Source organism: Spodoptera frugiperda, chromosome 29, assembly GCF_023101765.2.
Source record: "Spodoptera frugiperda isolate SF20-4 chromosome 29, AGI-APGP_CSIRO_Sfru_2.0, whole genome shotgun sequence".
Lineage (NCBI taxonomy): Eukaryota > Metazoa > Arthropoda > Insecta > Lepidoptera > Noctuidae > Spodoptera > Spodoptera frugiperda.
This window is the reverse complement of record NC_064240.1, coordinates 9,554,654-9,574,649: the sequence shown is the minus strand read 5'-3', so window position 1 is coordinate 9,574,649 and position 19,996 is coordinate 9,554,654. Positions and strand designations below refer to the sequence as shown.

General features: G+C 33.7%; 2 protein-coding genes across 3 annotated transcripts in view; one reads left to right on the top strand and one right to left on the bottom strand.

Annotated features, from left to right (window-relative positions):
* The window catches only part of LOC118268625 (transcription initiation factor TFIID subunit 13), a 136,768-nt gene that overhangs the window by 77,520 nt on the left and 39,252 nt on the right, over window positions 1-19,996 (bottom strand). The gene's annotated exons all lie outside the window — the stretch shown is intronic.
* LOC118268296 (arylsulfatase B) lies at window positions 9,979-18,138 on the top strand. Of its 2 annotated transcripts, XM_035582733.2 has the most exons (8): window positions 9,979-10,054; window positions 10,124-10,202; window positions 11,098-11,257; window positions 12,299-12,522; window positions 14,117-14,225; window positions 15,610-15,762; window positions 16,947-17,624; window positions 17,710-18,138. In XM_035582733.2, exons 1-8 carry the CDS (start codon window positions 10,038-10,040, stop codon window positions 18,087-18,089), a joined length of 1,800 nt encoding a protein of 599 aa, XP_035438626.2. In that variant the 5' UTR covers window positions 9,979-10,037; the 3' UTR covers window positions 18,090-18,138. The 2 variants fall into 2 exon arrangements, with proteins under 2 accessions (XP_035438626.2, XP_050562547.1); XM_050706590.1 differs by lacking the exon at window positions 15,610-15,762.

The following is a 19,996-nucleotide window of genomic DNA, read 5'->3' as shown; positions in this document are numbered from 1 at the left end:
TCGACAACTTTCAAAGAAGCATTAAGGCTTCCTGGCCGCTTGAGCCCGACCTTTTGTTTTTCACTTTGTAATCAATGAGGATTTTTGTAAAAAAAGACATTTTATACCCTCGCTATTAATAGATGGCTTTTTATTGCTTCTGGGTTTGGGAGATTATCCATTTGTTTTTGTTGAAGGGTTATACTTATAACTGTCTCCTTACTATTTCTTAGAACACAACAGAACCAATAATTATAATGGTTTAACTATTCTTCTGGCTGTCAAACAAGTCTTGTCATTATTATACAGTTTTTTCTCGTATTGGTTGACAAATTTTGTCTTGTATTCTTCTTTAAATTTCCACTGTTGAATATCATCGCATTATATAAGTTTTTTTTTCATTTCGTCAAGCCTTTCATCAAAATTTACATATCACATTTATGAACCTTTTCATCCTTATCATTACCAATATGAAGGAATTTGAGAACAATTTCAAAAGCAGAGTCTTAGTATTAAAGCCCATGGAAACTCTAGAAGAGTAGTAGGACTATATCACAGTAAATTTTGAAATATCTGAGGAAAAAGCACAGTCACTCGGAACCAGAATTTCAGTGAAACACGTAGGTATGCACATATGAGAAAATAAGATTTGCAAAAATGCGGGTGTGCGAGTACTATGTACCTACAATGTACGGCGGAATTTTACAAAAATATTCTTCCATGGACAGCTGTTGCATTCTCGATTTTCAAAATTGAATTCAGAATTTTCTTTTGGTACCTTTAGGTACTGGCCACTAAATACTTGTAACAATACCTCGGATACCGTTTATAGTTAAAAGAAAAGCTACCTCAATTCTAGTGTTTTTTTTTCTTCTAAAATATAGACTTTAAAGGATGTTTTAGTAGGTATAGGTAACACTTAGATATCGACATTACCTATTATACTATTTTATTATATTATTTGGTAATTCTGAGTTTTTCATTTGAACGTACTTATTTGAAATTGATGTTTGTAACATTGTTAACTAGTGGACCCCACGAAAATTGTTACGCCTTGGATTTTTTTCTGCGCATATTTGTTATTTTTTTCTTACATAAGAACCTTCTCCTAACAATAACAAACAGAATTAGCGAAATCGGTTCAGCTGTTTTCGAGATTTGCGTTTAGCAACACATTTAGAGATTCATTTACTTATTATATACGTAGGAATATCTACATATTTTACCTATATATCTATTTATATTATATTATGTTTCAATTACATACTAAACACATTGAAGTGAATGATTAACAAACATACGATCTCATATAAAACCTCAGAATGTAATAAACTTTTAATTACCTGTTAATTGTAATAATTCGGGTTTAGTACGATCATATAAGTAATTTATGAAGTAATTAATGTAATATATAGGTGTTAATGGAAGTATTTTAATTCTAATAGGAAATTAAAGGGCTGTGTCAACAAAGAACATTTTACTAAATGTTTTATACTTAATTGAAATTATAATTAGGTTTTCTAATGAGATTTTATCTGAAATGTGTTGAGTCAGAATGTGTAAGGTGATATGTAGGTGCTGATTAATTTTTGAGACGTGAATAGACACACAGTAGATACCATTTAATTTTGTTTTGTGAATTTAATGTTTGCTCAGGTAATTAATACCTGTCACTAATGATGTCTTATAACTTTGTAAGTCACTCGTTTTTACATGATTAATGATAAATGATATTTATTTTTGCAAATAGGTTACAAGATAACACTTTTACTCGGCAATCTCCAAAATAACTAGATGAAGCCTGCAAATATATACATATACATACATATACTTAATAGAATTTCAGATCAACGTGTTATAGAAAAAATAACCGAATTATTCGATTTTTCATTTTTCATCAATTTGAACCTGCCATTAAAATTCTCATCCTAACACCCCTTGCACTCGACCAACGAGTCAGTCCCAACATAGGTAACCCTAGAATCCTAATAAATATCTCTCTCACCTCAACTATACCTCAGCATTAGCAGCAGACAGGATAATCTAGGCAGCTATGTAGCTAATTATATACGGCTAGTTATATCACAAGATACTTGGCATGGCATCCAGTGCATCAGGCATGTCGATAGGTCATGGGTAATCTAGTGTTTGGCACGCAAAATGCGTGGATAGCAGCTTTAGGTAAAGTATCCTTGAATGTTTAATGAGTTTGTTTTTGTGTGATATACTCGTGTTGGCAAATATAAATGTAGGCAGTAACTGATTGAATATACTTATCTATTTCTTGTAATTTGGAGATTTTCTTCTGTATTGCACGCTATAGGTGTTAAAGTCAAAATTATTTAATGCAAATTGACCGGGAAGGCACTTTTGAACGTCTAGGCAAATATTACAATATAAAATAGCAAAATATCTGTCTGTCGTTCAGTCCTCTAGTCAAGCTATTTGCTTTTATGCATTTTACTGTGTTTTGTGTGTTTAGAAATAATTATAGAATTATTCAGTAATTTATGTTAATTATAGAATTATGGCCGTTACTGAGTAAAACCCGTTCAAGAGAATATCTAGCTATATTATTAAATAATATATCGACATTAAATTTTGTGGCCAAATGCTAATAATAATCATAGTTCCATTTCAACATCCACACAACACAACAATAGCGTTAAAAACTAATTAATCATTGGTTTCCTAATTAATTTATATTTATTGCAATTACAAAATGCGGTTGCTATGTTCGTTATTTTAAAGCCTTTGTTTACGTGCAATCCATTTGATTAATATACGGTTTATTATTGTTAAAATAATGCGATTTTAACAAAAGCATGACAGCCTTTAATTCCTCGAATGTTTTTGGTCCAAATAAGAGTATCCTCGATAAAAATTATCAGGATGGATGCGAGCCAGCGTCCCGTTTTTAAAGTGACTATAAAAATATTTACGACTCCGCACAAAAGATGAATTATATTGCAATGAATAAAAACAATGTTGACTTTATATTTTTCGTCTATCCTTTTTTTGATGAAATATGTTTTATGCGTAAATATCTATAAAGTTCAATCTTGATTGTTTGCTTCAATATTTTTTGTGCGATTTGCGAATGTATAAAGAGGTGGATGTTTGTAGAAATTTCTGGAAAACAATGATTCTTTTTGTGACCCCCTTACCTGGAATGGTTCTTACGATTTATGAGCATAATATACAGGAGTAGGTACCGAGTTAATGTCCTACGGCTTTCAGGACAAATAGTCATATTATACAGTCAGTTGCCGGCAGTTGTCTATACAGATACCAAGTGTGGTTATAGCTATATAATACTTGCTTCTGCCCGCGGCTTCGTCCGCGTTTCCGTTGCATAAAAAGTAGCCTATATGTTATTCCAGATCAAAATCTACCCTTGTTCCATATTTCATCCCGATCCCTTCTGCCGTTTCGACATGATTGAGTAACAAACATAAAAACATAAACTCACAAACTTTTACACTTAAAATTTTAGTAAGATAATATTATACAAATATTACAGTATGGACCTCTTATAACTTAATTTAAACCACATATTTGTTATCATATTGGCTGATGATATACGAAAAATTTGCGAAATAGTCCAGTAGGTAAACCTAAAAGTGCATTATTCTCTTTGTGCTAATTTGAACACTCTTTACACATACGACAGTATAACAGCAGCATTACGTGTCCGTAACATTCCTAGACAACCTACAACATTACAGCTCTTCTGTGGTCAAGGTACATGTAGCTGTTCATACAGAATTGAATACTTGATTTATTTAATTATTTATTTTGTTCGAAAATTTCAATTATTAAATTTTCTGTTTTCGTTGAAATATTTAGTTGTATTATGCTTCTGTGAACAAGTACTACTTGTAGTTTCATTTATATTATTGAGTGATCTCCATACTGTATATTATATTATACGTGTATAATTACGTGTGTATTATGATGAGATGGAGAGATATGATTGTAATTACTATTAATCAAGGACCGAAAGATAATTCCGGAATGTATTGAGCTCGGATGGCGAAGGATAATAATGATTAACGTTTAGTCGTAATGGAGTTACCTATATTATACAGCATCGTAATTACTTTTCATTTCAATACATCAGTTCATTGTCATCCCTTTCGTTAGTACCTACGGTATTTCAGATTTATCTTAATTGTGATATCTTTGGTAAGGACCGTTTCTAGGATAATGTTTTCTGGCTTAAGAGGGTATGAGTATATTTTAGTTTAATTTAAAGTTTTTAAGAATTGATACATCTATACATATAATAAAATCGTAGAAAAGTGCTGTCTGTACATTGAAAATAAAAATAAAAAAAATAGCAGGGGTTATTGTTATGTCGATGTCGAACCCAAAAATGTAATTAACTTTTTTTTTGTCTGTTTGTCTGTTTGTCTGTTTGTCTGTTTGTCTGTTTGTCTGTTTGTCTGTTTGTCTGTTCGTCTGTGCGCGCTAATCTCAGAAACGGCTGATCCGAGTTGGATGCGGTTTTCACGAATATATTGTGGGATGCTTAAATTTACATTTAGTGTTTGTTTCATGTCAATCGGTTCATAAATAAAAAAGTTATGTCAAATTAAAGAATCACGTCGAACATTCTATGCTTATACCATTAATCTCCGCAACTATTTGACGGATTTGGTTGAAATTTGGTACAGATATAGTTTAGAACCTTAGAAAGGACATACCTAGATATATTTTTATTTCAAAAATCAAAAAATAAAAATAAGAAATAAATTATTTATAAATAATTCTATGTCGATCGTTACACGACTTCGGTTCATGTTATTGTTTTAATTTATCGAAAAAAGTAAATAAATAGTAAAAAGGTATGAAAAAAATAATATCAATATAATAAAACATTTAGTACAAAGAAAATGCTCTAACGGAGTATAGATAATTCTATGTCGATCGTTACACGACTTCGGTTCATGTTATTGTTTTAATTCATCGAAAAAAGTAAATAAATAGTAAAAAGGTATGAAAAAAATAATATCAATATAATTAAACTTTTAGTACAAAGAAAATGCCCGAACGGAGTATAAATAAATAATCCAAGTTGTCTTTATCCTCGATAGATGGCGTTGGGATCGAAATAGATCGCGCTATGGTTTCGTTACATTCATTTGGTTGGGTATCGGCCGAGCGCTTCGGTACTATCGTAGAAAAAGTGTATTATCAGTCGTATGATTATTTGTCTGTAGTGGTCCTGCTGTTGCGTATATTCTAAATTGGTTTCGTTGTATTTGTCAATTAATAAGTTTATTTGTTGGGTTTTCCTGGTTTTTTGGTTAAACTATTTAACGTAGGTTTAGTTTGATATCGATTATTAGTTAGTTTTATATCGAAGATTATTAGTTACTGTAGTTAGTTTTTTTAATAAAATTGTAAGTCTAATTTTTTTTTAATTAGATTAGATTTAAGTCGTTTCTTTTAAATTATTTAGTTTAAGCTTGGTTATTATAGCATAGAGGATAGGTTGTAATATAGTTTCTTTTTTAATTGTTATAAATTCGTAATTCGTAGCTTTCTTTAGTTTTAAGTTAGTTTAAGTCCGTTTTTAAACTATTTTTTCAATGCCCTAAGTGAGTATACATCTATTAAATTCAAACGCAGAGCTCATTATGTTGATTTTTGAAGAGTTCCCTGGAATATCTTCCACATCTCATTTTTGAAGAGATCCCGCGAGATCGGGAACTATGTGGTTAAAACCAAAAATTTGCCGGAAGTCACTATTCCACGCGAACGAAGTCGCGGGCAAAAGCTAGTTTTTAATAAAAACACACTTAATTTTCCACTTTCTCAATTCTTTTAATCAATTCTTAAAAACTAATTATGATATCTCGTTCAAACCAATTTTCATTGAAAGTTTCCATTAAAATCTACAGCATATATTTTTTTTAGTTTTCTTACTCACTTATTTTAAAAGTTAGGGGGCAGGACACATTCGATAGACCTCATTTTTCCACTTTGGAAGCGTCTATCTTTCAAACGATTGATTTTGACGAAAAATGGTTTTAGGAACCATGACGTATTTTTTAATGTCCTATCCATAGACAACCATCACGGATAGGTGAGACGAAAAAAAAATTTTTGAAGAGATGCAGTGACCGCGCGCTCTCCGCCTTCTATCTCGAAAACGGTGCACCGTATAAAAAAAAGTTTATATAAAAGTTGTAGAGAATTTTGTATGCTACAATATTGCTATTGAATACAACTACCAAAAACCCATAGGAAATGAGATATTTCGAAAAAACCGCAAAAAAACGATTTTTGGGCCCTTTGACCCTGAATTTTAAGGGTTGCTTACACCCTACCATATGTAGGTTTTGAGACAAGTTTTAGGGGGTCAATATACAAGTATATACAAAATTACAGCTGGGTATCTCGCATTCCGAGATTCTTACCTAATTTAACCTTATTTGACTGGACTATTAGGATTTATTCTAATATTATATTTTTTGTTATAAATAACATTAGACATACTAAACTAACTAAAAATCACGGTTTACTCACGTATTATTAATGTAGAAAAACTCTACTAGTTTCGAGTCACAGTTTCCATTAATATATAAGTAAGTAAACCGTAATTTTTAGTTAAGTCTTTGACTGCCAATAGAAAACTGTTGAAGGCAAATCCTCCACTAACGTCGGTCACCGGTGACCACCACGGCGTTCAATGTGTTAATTTAGAATTATCATCGTTACACGATGATAATTCTAAATCATAATCATGTGTTTTACCACAAAAACATTTATTTACCGCAACTGGCTAAACATTTACACCTACAATACCGCAACAACAACTAGAACTACAACAACAATTTAATTCAAAGCCCAGCCATAATTAAATCATTGAAAAACATGGATAAACGACAACAATGCATTACAATTGGTTTGTGGTTTTCGTTTTCATTTAAAATATTCAAAGTTGTGAACAACAGGCCAGATGAAAGGAATGGATTTTGGATTTTTATTACTCGTTCTTGTTTGAAACCTTTACATGACCTATTTAAGTGGAATAATAAAAGAATTATACAAGACGGTTTGTATACAAGTATTTTCTGTGAAAGAAAGGTTTTTTTAAGAATAGATTTCGTGTATAAATTGCTTTTTAAGGTACAATATTCGGTTATAAATTAGAGGACTGTAATTCGGTTTTCGAGTCGTGATTATGATAAAAGCTATTAAAGTCCTGAGTTTTCATAATGTATAATAAAAACATAAGATTTATTTTTTTGTGGGGGGAAAATCATCCAATGACTTCTCCCGTCTAGGGCGAAACAGTCCTACTCCTGCTTTTCGAGCCGCAGCCTCGGTAACCTGCTAGGCAAACATAGGGTTTAGAATTATTCCTGGTCCTCTTCCTGTGGACTACTATAATACTTTAAACGTAAAGAAACTCGTACTAAGGGTACTGTATAAAAGGTCGTAAAGGGTCCATTTTGACGTAGATACTAAATAATAATTTGTTGTATATTTTTACGAGTTTCTTAACTAATTATATTGTCTTCCTGATACCGCAACTGATGGAGCCAGATGTTCTCATTTCTCATGCAAATTGTTGTTTTATAGCAAAAACTTGCTTGAATCTGTTGTTTTTATACCGCCCTATTCTTCAACTTGGAATGTTGTAAGGCTTATTTTTCAACTTTTGAACTGTTAGAAATTTTGTTTATGTTTTATAACGTACTGTACCCTAAAATGAGGTAGTCGTTTTAAGTTAATCGATTTTTTATTAATTAATAGATGTTTATTAGTTTCGTGAGATATAGTAAATTAATAAATATGATACTTTTTGGCTTACCCACGTAACTACAATGGTTTAAAACTAGTCGAGATCCTAGTCAAATAGTTACGTGAGTAAGTCAAAAAAACATAAGCCAAAAGTATAAATAACCTCCAATTTTCAGAATATGACAACATCTTAGGGATATTAAGTTTAATGTGTCATAGAGAGTATAACACCTGTTTGTCTTTTCGGAGAAGAGTAGCGATACCTATATACGATATTACTTTTACATAATAAGTATCATTCATCATTAAGTACATGTACATTCACCTAATAATCCATGTTATTTGGCTGCTTGCCATCTGCGAGTCATATGAGGGCCCAGTAGAATATCAAAGCGAGGCCCTACCTCGCACATGCTGAACTGGTGCCCATTCTAGCACAGGCTTGGGACACCATGTAATCATGTCAGTATTATAGTAGTTACAATACTCTGTACCATTGCACAGACAGACAGTCCCAGTGAATTAATTGTAGGTATTTTTTAATATGGTTATGGTATTTTTTATGTTAATTGTTAGTTATGTAACACATTCAGACACAATGTATATTGTTATTGAATTAAATAAATGATATGAGTGAATTATTTTTGGTGTGAGAATAAATAGCTTTCAATTTACTTAATACTTAGTAATATTCAAAGATTTCACCTAACACTATCAAAATTCAATACTTAGTTTATTTTACGAGTCCTACAATATTATTTTATAAAATAAAATATTTATAGTTCTTTCAAACGGCTTCATATTATTAAACAAATGAAATCCCACCTATTGTGCACTATATTTGATTTTACGAAGATGATTTTCTTTTCATCTAAATCCTTTCAATCAAAAGAAATAGATTTCAAAATGTATTTAGTATCTATTGTACCTACATTCTTGAATTCAATATTAATTTGAAGAAGGGTTTAGCAAGTGAGTAAAGCCACCACGATAAAGCTAGTCTAACTGCCGCACTCAGAGACATTTAATGATTACTTAAACTATTCTAACAATTTTATATCGAAAACGGGCAGTTTCCTAGGTCAGAAATAAATAATTTTGACTTTACATTACAATATAATAGTACGGTACTTACTTAATTAATTAATTTGACGATATACTTATTTTCACAATTTTTGTAGGTACTTTTTGAAAAATAAGTATGCTATTTGAACGTCATAAGTATCGTTTTAAAAATTCGATAAAAGTATTGAATTTGATAGTTAGAAACGACCACATTTTGATAAAAGTATCGAATTTGACTACTCAGTTGTTTAATAATTACTTAAACTATTATTGCTAACGATTTTGTATCGAAAACGATTGGTAAGGACTGAGTAACCTAACCATTAAATGACTCTGAGTACGACGGTTACAGAGAACAATAATGTTCATTAACGATTACACATGTTTAGATAGACAGATACACATGTATATTTTTATGTACACAATAAATAGACACAAAGAAATACATAACACGTTATTTTATTGCTTCAAAATCTTATGTAAAACGATTTGTATTGAACAAATAAGTGCGTCATGCAGAGCTTTGTTCTCTAAGTAAAATTAGGCTACTAATGTATATAAATGATAATTTTAGTATTGACACAGATGGTGAAGATAAGCCTGGTGATTTGTTGATGAGCGGAGCGGTGAATGATTGGGAAACCCATAGTGAATAATGTCCTTGAACCAAGTAAAAGAAATTTTAAAAGATTTTCAAAAGTACCAATTTTCTTTAAAACCTTTGGCCCCACTCTTAGATTTTCTCCTGTGTCGTGAGTGCGTTTACAAAGTTCACATACACATAGACACTGTATTTGATAACTTTATATCATAATATTGTATTTGATGATAAAAAAAAAACATCTTGAAGTTTAAACATTTCAGTATTTGGGCCATATACACTCAGGTTTTTAAATGTATCCCTAATCTATCTAGACTAGAATCTTCTAATCCAAGAATATTATCCAAGTCGTACCTCAAGTCTACCTACAAAATCACCTCACGTCTCCGTACTACTCTTTGATATTCAAAAAGCACTTTAAAATGCGTCCATTCTTAATAATAAAAAACGTTGTCGTAGCCTTTCGAGAATTCTTACAAGTCCTGCTTTCTCATTTAGATTTTCCGCTATTTTTCCTCTCGCTATTTACTCCGCTGGTCTTAGCACTATGCTGTGTACGTAATAATATGATTGCTAACTTATCAAGCATTTTACATTGGACATTTTCAGAAGTAGTTTGCACCTGACCGGCAAAATGAGACTGATATTTTAGTGAGTTATTTGTAAAATAATATTAAATTAGTTTGGAAATAGAGGTTCAGAGTTTCTCTTTTGTTTCAGTGTGCTCTCACTTGTGGTTTTAATTAAGTGTGAAAGTTTGTCCAAGCCGAATATAGTTTTCATTGTTGCTGATGATTTGGTAAGTTCAGTTACAAGTTACAATGTTGTCTTTCATTTTGAGCAGTGGGCACTATGTGTTTGTTGTTTTAATTTAAAGGTACTAATAATAATACGGCTCGTTTCTAGTTTTAGACTTTCGACTAGTTTGTTAGGGTTAGGTTTCAATGTTATTATTAGAGAAAATTTACCCATATTATATTTAAATATTGTAAAGAGGATATTTGTAGTGCGACGTCACGCGTTTTATGCCCGAATGGGTGCACATTACGGCACGTAATGCCGCTATACAATGTACACCCACTTTTCACCATTTGTGTTATAAGTCCCTTGTAATAACGGGTGAGCCTATTGGTAGGTAATTTGTAGCTGAAAAGTTATTACTTTTAAATACCTATGAATTTGATAACAGCTTAAGTTGTTGAATCAAGGCACCGTTATTTAAATTAAGTAAAGTAAATAATAAGAAAGAAACTGGCTGAAATCCCTCGGTACCTGGAAGGCTTAATATAATTATGAAATTAATATTCCGCTACTCTTGGGAACGGAGTTATTAATAACAAGATTTTTGGTTAATGTTTCAGCAATTATTTTTAACGGTACCAGGTACCTATATTTACACATTTATTTATTTTAATATCCAACTCAAAATTTACATTACTATTTACTGATAAATCTGCCTAAAATGTTTCCATAAATTTTGTTAAAACTCTAATTTCGTTCATTATGACCGTTCCATAGTTTTATATTGTACGCAGTCTTTAGTATGCAGAACTAATTTACCCAAACAGCCAAACCTAGCGCCTAATAACGTTTCACCTTCAAACTTAAACAGCAACTTGTTTTCATTTGCAAGTTTTTGGCATAAATATCCCAACACCTACATGTATACCTACATTATGTTATATCGTTAACAGGGCTGGAGCGATGTGAGTTTCCACGGCTCGGATCAAATAATGACTCCGAACATAGACGTGTTGGCATACCAGGGCATCATAATACCGCAGTACTACACCGACACACGAGGAACACCGGCACGAAGCGCGCTTTTCACCGGAAAATATCCTTTAAGAATGGGTACGTCTTAAAAGCGAATAAAGCGCTTTCTTATGCGATGCTCCGCTGAATTTATCTGTGTAATATTTTAAGGAGACTGTTTAGTTGCCTTTTTGGTAGCGAGTTATTTCGCTGAAAGGTTAATTTGGTTGTATATTCTTCTAAGTTATTTATTGATCATTTTGTTCGTGCGAATTTGATTTTCTATCTTGTGAGAGAATTTATACATTTTAGTACCGATTTCATATCTCCTAGCAGTATTAAAATAAAACTACGATCTGTTCAATTAAGCACCCACTGAAAGGCCTCGTTACAAATTCAGGTAATTCTAAGTCTTCCCTATTAATATTCTATTGAAAACATACGTCAATTGGATCAAAATTTTCCACAAAGTAGGTTGGCAACGACTTGTTACAAAAACACTAATAAATTAAATAGGTAATTGGATTAATTTATTTGGAATACCAAAAATAAATTGTTGATGGAAACATTAATCATTATAATTGTAATACATTAATATCATATCACGGTTTGTATTGTAATTTACTTAACGACTCGCGGCTTATTTTGCCTTCATTCGTGATTTATTTCTTTGAAGAAGGGCTCTTGTTTACGTACAATTTCATGTTACAGCAAATTAGCTAACTAGTAATTGAAAATGTATGCTCTAATCATAAATTTGTGTTGTTATAACTAAAATATAAATTAGTTTCGAGTAGTCTCAAATGCGATACTCAAGTATTAGGTTTTGGATTTGATTTAAAGCTCAAGGCATCATGGAGTGGAAATGATTGAAAGTATTGTCAACTAACGTCCGAATACTGAAACGCTACTCAATTTTAAGTTGTACTTAAATATAGTTCTATCTCTGTCTTTTATAAAGAATTTGTAGTGACAGAACTATTATTAAGTGCGTATTAAATTTGAGTGACGTTTGTGTATTCGACCATAAGTATCGAATTTATGACTATTAGATACACTAACTTAAGCACAAGTAGGTATATTACCGAACAAATTGATCATTTGTGCGAATAAACCTCTAAATTACAATTTAATGTAAAGGTACTCAAGGAATTTCAATCGCATCCGCTGAGGACCGCGGCTTGCCCACCACGGAGTCCCTCCTGCCACAATATCTTCAAGAATTGGGCTATTCCACACATTTGATAGGTAAATGGGGCCTCGGTAAATCCAGGGAACATTATCTACCCACTAATAGAGGATTTGATACATTCTATGGCTTCACCGGCAGTAGTGTGGATTACTATACGTATAATCACGTTGAGGTATGTATGTGTGTGTGTATAATAGTTATATAGTTATACAAGGTGACCTATTACAAAGACATAATCTTGTAAGAGGTTATTGAATAGGTGAATAGGTGATTTGTGGTGTTTGAGCTGCCTACGACTGACGACTAGATATAATATTTTTTCAATAAATAATAGTTAATCTCTCCTCTTTGATGTCTTTGGTAAAAATATAGCTGTTGAACTGTACCTAGGTAATCACTTACGTGATTATACTTTGTAACTGTGTGTCGTGAGGGCTTAGTACCAGTTTGTTTTACGTTTAACAAAAGCACGTTTGATTGGCTGCCTCGAATGAACCAACCAATCACAGCGCCGAACGCGCTATCGTTTCGATTTCGTAAAGCAAACTCGTGCTAAGGGTACAGTATATGTGTCTTTATGTTAAGGTATTTAGAGCACAAAGCATTGTGAAAAGGAAGAAAAGAAATCCTCTTTTGTTTTGAACTAACGAATACGTAGCCTAGAATGTTCTTTATGTTTTTACTTGTTTTATTTAGCGGGCTTAAGGCTGCCTTTCCACAGGAGCGGAGCGAGGTAGCGGAGTGGAGAAACGGAGAAATATTAACCAATAGGATTCTACAAAATCTCCGCTCCTCTTTTTTTTTAAGTTGGGAATATTATCCAATGAGTTCTCCTGCCTTGGGTGAAGCGGGAGGGAAGTGACAGAATCTTACTGACTAAAAACCACCCCGTTCCTTCTCCTGTTTTGAGCCGGAGCCCCGGTAACCTGTTACGTTGTCCGCAGCTCCGGATCGGTCATCAGCCCTACTGGGCCCCATCTGTGGTGGTCTAGATCTTATGAGGCGCGCGTGGAACGAGACGCGCTATACGCACGGGCCTATCTCCGCTCCTCTTTAATGAACAGAATTTATGCTATCCTATTGGTTAATATTTCTCCGTTTTTCCGCTAAGCTATCTCGCTCCGCTAACGTGGGCAGGCAGCCTTAGATAGTGTGATTGGTTTGTGCGATTTTAAACTGTAGGTACATTTATGTTTCGAAAACTTTTAATTAGTTTCTGATTTCTAGAAATGGATTCATATCCATTAAATCTTCTACCTACATATCTATAAATTGGTATTCATTCTAGGTATATTTTAGCGTAGTACTTAAAGTTGATATGTTTGTTGGTGTTTCCTAGAAACCTTTTCATCTACCGACGATATTCAAATACGAGAAAATATGTGTATAAAACTCAAAATATAACATGAAATTAAAATCACAGGGATCGATTTTTTGCGTAACTAATTTCAAACTTTATATATAAACAAAAATAAGGTTTTATAGCTAGTTAGCTTCAAAAGTTACAATATAAGTTTATAAACTAACATGGTCACTAACAATATCATTAGAACTTGAGACGGGATATTTACCATGTTTATTCATTTCTATGAGTTTCCGATATTTCGGCACTGTTGCGCATGAAAACGCCATGATCATGGATGAACTGTTCATGATTTGTGTCGAAATAATATATAAGTATAAGACTACCATATTGAAATTTCTTTACTTACTTACTTTCTGGTAAAGTTTAATTTAGATTACAAAATCATCACAATATTTTCCAGACATGGAACGACACAGTTTTTTATGGACTGGACTTGTTTAATAATTTGGAGCCGGTTGAAGATCAAAGGGGCCATCTCACTGAAGTGCTGACTGATCGAGCTGTAAAATGTACGTACGCACAAACATGTATACAGAGTGGTATTAATGTTATGAATAATATTTTTACACTGAGTTTTTACTGTTGTTGTGTAAGTATTTTTTATGGTATATTCGTAAAGTAAATAAGCATATGGGTCACCTGATGGTACGCCATACACGTCATCTTAGAGATAACTACAAAAACAGACAGACAAAAAATTTAATAAATATTTTTGGTGTATGTTCATTATGCATGTAGTAAAATTAGCGGTTATTTCATGACATTTACATGTTGAAGCTGGAGATGCCAGAAATCATTATCAGAAATAAATTTAATTAAACCAGTTACCGTACACACATAGATTCCGACATATCAGAGATTCAACCAATACAAACAAACAGAAGAACAAATAAGTGAAATAAATATTATTTTGGTGTACGTATCATACCTATACGTGAAAACCATCGGTTATTTCAACGTTTTGTCAAATACGCAGACACTAAATTTTTATTTATTATGGTAGATGTAGAAGTGTAAATGTAGATTTCATATCAGCCATAACTTTAATCACAACCTGTATGTACCCAGTACACACATTGAGTAATTAAAATATTTGTAACGTAAATGTTTGAATATTTATTAGTAGCACACACTTTTATTGATGTACACAGAGTTAGAAAGGTTTCAGAGAGTTTTCCTTCAATATTTTATGATGCGGTTGTGCGGTTAATCACACGTTTGCTTTGTAACTTCATGTTTGTTATTTTATTACTTATGCTTTTAAATATTAAATAAGTACATAAAGTTGTGAATTGCGACACTTAGTTTAAATACGTATATAGTTATGCAACGTCACGCCTTTTATCCCCGAAGGGGTAGGCAGAGGTGCACATTATGTCACGTAATGCTGCTATACAATACACTCTTCACCATTTGTGTTATAAGCCCCATGGTGGTGAGTCTATCGCCATATATTGGGAACAATATTCCAAACTCCATGTTACTACTGAGAAATTTTCGAAAAGCAGAAATAATCCTTGTAATACTTTTCCCAGTAATATTTAGTTATTCAGTTAAGTAAATATATGTACAAAATATTAATTGTATGAAGGTGTCAAAATTAATTGTCAATTAATCATACGATGTTTCATGGAACTTTTAACGAAAATTCATTTAACAGCCCACACTTACGTTAAAATTTTTGTTTTTTTTTGTTAATATTTTCGCGGATCTGTTTGTACAGAGAATACGACTTAATTACGTAGCTACTAAGACTTAAAATACATAGTTATATTGGGTTACAATTATGACAAGATTTATACATGAACACACATACTGTTGTAATTAATAGGTATATCAAATAACAATGTTACAATATACCTACACAGTAATATATCACTTATCGTATTGCAGTGATAAGGAGCCACGATCCATCAGTGCCGCTCTACCTCCATATATCGCACGCTGCTCCTCACGTCGGAGGGGGTTTCGTTAACCTCCAAACTCCTGAGGACCTCATAGCAGTCAATGATCATATCGCACATTCGCCACGAAGATTATACGCCGGTAATGTACATTCTTATTACTAAAAATCACGGTTTACTCGCGCAGCAACTTATAATTATAATAAAAAATCACGGCTTGCTCACGTAAATTAATAGTTTCGAGTCTCAGAGGGACTCTTCATCATGAGCAGCGTGCACAGACGATGTCGCTTACTGTTAATGTAGTATGTCAAACGATGGTTATTATAAAATCACAGAAACTTTTGGTTAAACTTTTTCTAACTGCCATACTCAGAGACAATTGATGATTAGTTGAACAAATATTTAGTAACGATTTAGTTCCGAAAACAATTGCTTAGGATTGGGTTAAGTGATCATTAAGTGACTCTGAGTACGGCGGTAACAGTTTATACTTAACTGGACATAAATGAATATAAAGGATTTCTTTACATCATTCCTATGATGATTACGGTTTTATGCAGTCATATAATATGTTAACATATTTTTATGTTATGAGTCCCAAGTAGCAGTAGATAAGCTATTTCAATCGTCATTAAAACACAACATCTAGAATTGTGTTTAGTATTTAACTATGTACTAGCCCACCAACTAACCACAAAGGATTTAATATAACAGATGTTTAAACTTAAGTACTCATCTATCTATATAAACCCGCCAGTACTTAATCTAAGGCCCACAAAGCCTGGAAGATTGGCAACTAAGGTAACCAATACGGCCGTTTGTAATTGACAATTAAGTTACGAACACAAAGATAAGACTTCCAATGTTATAGTTGTAATTCTAGTTACATTTTCATCTTTGTAAGATATATATTTCAATATTAGGTACCTAGGTAACTCTTGTTTCTTAATTTTAATTAGTGTTAAACAAAAGTGACTTCTTTGCTCAGCAATTTTATTTGTAAACGGCTAAAGCTATTTTAATTACACTCTGTATATACTTACATTACAGTCAAACCTAGACATGTATAACATTTAATCTGAAAAATATAGTACATTATGTATTGTAGATACGATACCATTTTGTCTATCTATCTCGTCGAGAGAGCACAAGGGTGTACTATGTTGACAATTAGTAAACAGTCGTTATAATCAACACAAGATCGAATACCAATACAAATATTAATATATGTGTTGTTTGCAGGCCAATCGGGGCTTGTGTGCTCAATACGATTGCACAGTAGACACTGTATCAATTAACCCGTGTGTTCTGATATCTCAACAGGTCTCGTTACCGGCTTAGATCGAAGCGTCGGCCACGTTATATCCGCACTAGCCGAGAGGGAACTCCTCAATAACACCATCGTGGTTTTGATTTCGGATAATGGTGCAGCTTCAACGGGATTAAATCGAAATTTCGGTTCAAATTTACCTCTGCGGGGCACAAAAGGCACGCCTTGGGAAGGTGCGGTGCGCACGACGGCGGTTATATGGCACGCAGCGTTAGCCTCCAAAATTTGGCCTGGTTTGTTTCACGTCACTGACTGGATGCCGACACTAATTGCTGCTGCAGGAGGAGAATATAACGGCACGATAGATGGTATAAACCAATGGAATGCTCTAACTAAAAATGACACGTCACCTCGACAGGACGTATTGATAACAACAGACGATCTTAATGAATACGCAGCTTTCAGAGAAGGCAATTACAAATTAATTATAGGCAAAGTAGAGCCACAACAAAGTGATTACTACGGCATGGAGCTAAAGAAGTCCAGGATGCCAGGATTTTTATATGAAAATGTTCTGCTAAGCTCTGACACAGCGCGAGTGTTTAGGGAGACTCTATTTATAAACATAGACCTGGAAATGGCCGCTACGAAGCGAAATTATTCTGATTTATACCGGCATATTAATAATACAGACGCTGTAACGAACGAAGGACTCTGTATACCAACAAACGGTTAGTAATTTGACGTATAAATAAATAGAAGGCAGTTTGTTTTACGAATATTTTGGGTTATTCTTTTGTTTTATTTTTGTTACAGCGAAAGGTTGTCTGTTCGACTTGAGCGTGGATCCAGCAGAATCGAAAGATTTGTGGCACACTCACCCACAATTTGTCCAACATATGGTTCTCCGTCTGCGGGCGTACTGGGCCGCAATAAATCCGCGGCATGAGCCCACGCCAGATCCAAGAGCAAATCCAGCACTGCACGATTTTATTTGGCTCCCGTGGCTTGATAACCTCGAAAATGTAACAAAGCCTTTACTTGCATTCCCGAACTTTCCTTTGCAAGTTTCTGTCGGTGAACTACAATATCTAGTAGACTTCAATTTGAATGCTTTTAAAGAAAGTTTGACAAGTTATGTGAAGACCTCTGCAGATGCGTTCATACAGAACATTGCTAAGTTGTTTTCGTTTTAAATATTGTTGATTGAGTAATTATGTTTTAATAAAATTATAAACCCAATTATCAATTTGTTTAAATCTACTAATTGTAAGTGTCGTATATTTTGTTAATGGAAGGGTTATAAAAACATGCTTGTTGACTTGGATGGACCGAAATAATGAATTTTATGAGCCGACGAGTTATTTTGTCGTCGCTTCGCCGCCCGCCCTTTGATCAAGGCGTGCATTAAAAAGGAAAATTGGTCAGCTTTTTGGGTTCGCATAGCTGACAGAGCATCTGTGTTATTATGTTAAAATAAATAACAACATCCATCTACGTCTAAAAAGTGTGAGGGGTTAACGAAATAATAATGTTTAAAGGAAGCCAGATTATATTTTAACCTTTCGTTAACGTTTTAAGTGCTTTATTTAGCGACCCGCCCCAGCTTCACATGCGTGCAATAGAGATATATTATGCGTGTATTATACATAAAACCTTCCTCTTGAATCACTCTATCTATTAAAAAAAACTGCATCAAAATCCGTTACGCAGTTTTAAAGATTTAAGCTTACATAGGGACAGAGAAAGCGAGCTTGTTTTATACTATGTGGTGATTAATGTCAGATGATAATGATTATAATAACTGAAGACAAAATGATTGCTTTATTATAAAAGTTATTTATGAATCATAGCCGGTATAATGTGTTATGAATAAAACATAATTTGTTGCGTCCGTTTCGATTGGCGTAGGATTCGAAAAGATCGTAATTTGGTTGAAGGCTCAAATAAATGAACCTCCCAAAGTATTTATTTATAGGCTCGAGTAACAAAGCGCTTCCTCTCTGAATATTTATTTATAACTGTGCTATATTCGATTTATGCTAATAACGTAAAATGTTTGACACGGTTATGTCGGTGATTTACTCGCTAGACGCCAAGTCAGCGTCGCGACATAGTCGATGTACGCTGGTTCCAAGCCCAATTCCAACTTAGTCTCAATGTTTATAGGAATGTACCTATATCCTAACAGTTGTTCTAGATTTGGTATATATTAAATTATATTAGATGGAATATTAAAAAAAACGTTGCCCCACACTATTATTTTCTCCTGTGTCGTGGATGCGTTTACAAACATACAAGTTCACTTACACACGACACCCAGACCCGAAACAACTATTTGTGGATCACACAAAGAGTTGCTTCGTGCGGAAATCGAACCCGCTACATGTTGCGCGGCAGCCGGTTGCCCACCGGGTCTGCGGACGACGAGCAAGTAGCTCGCCGCCCGACCAGAACCAGACCCGTGCGTGCGGCGCGTCGCGTTCTGCGCGCGCCTCAAAGAGCCATCAGACCACCACAGATGGGGCCCAGTAGGGCTGATGCCTAATCCGGAGCTGCGGACAACCTAGCGGGTTTACCGGGGCTTCGGCTCGACGGGCAGGAGTAGGAACGGGGTGGTTTTTAGTCAGTAAGAGTCTGACACTCCCTCTCGCCTCGCCCAAGGCGGGAGAAGTCATTGGATGATTATCCACCCTAAAAAAAAAAAAAAAAAGCCGGTTGCCCACCGCACCAACCGTGCAGTCAAATAAATGTGTAGGTAGTATCCTAATTAAAAATAAGAAATAATTCAATAATTTCCGGAATCTTCATAGATTTATCACTTAACTTCTAAAAGCGATACCTGAAAACAGCCGATTAATATGTAAATTAAAATAGAAGATCACCATTACAGTCACCGATTTACTTTTGTGTCTGTAAAATTGTCGTCTTCGGGAACATTAAATCAGGATTGATAGCAGGAATTGTGAACGGTACCGAAACGTTCTGAATCGACTTAGTATTGGCGTCATAAATCTTTTGACTCTCAGAGCCCTCTAATCTAACTCCCGACAAGAAATATACGAGCCTTCGTTTGTACAGCATTCAGTGAAAGACCGCGAAA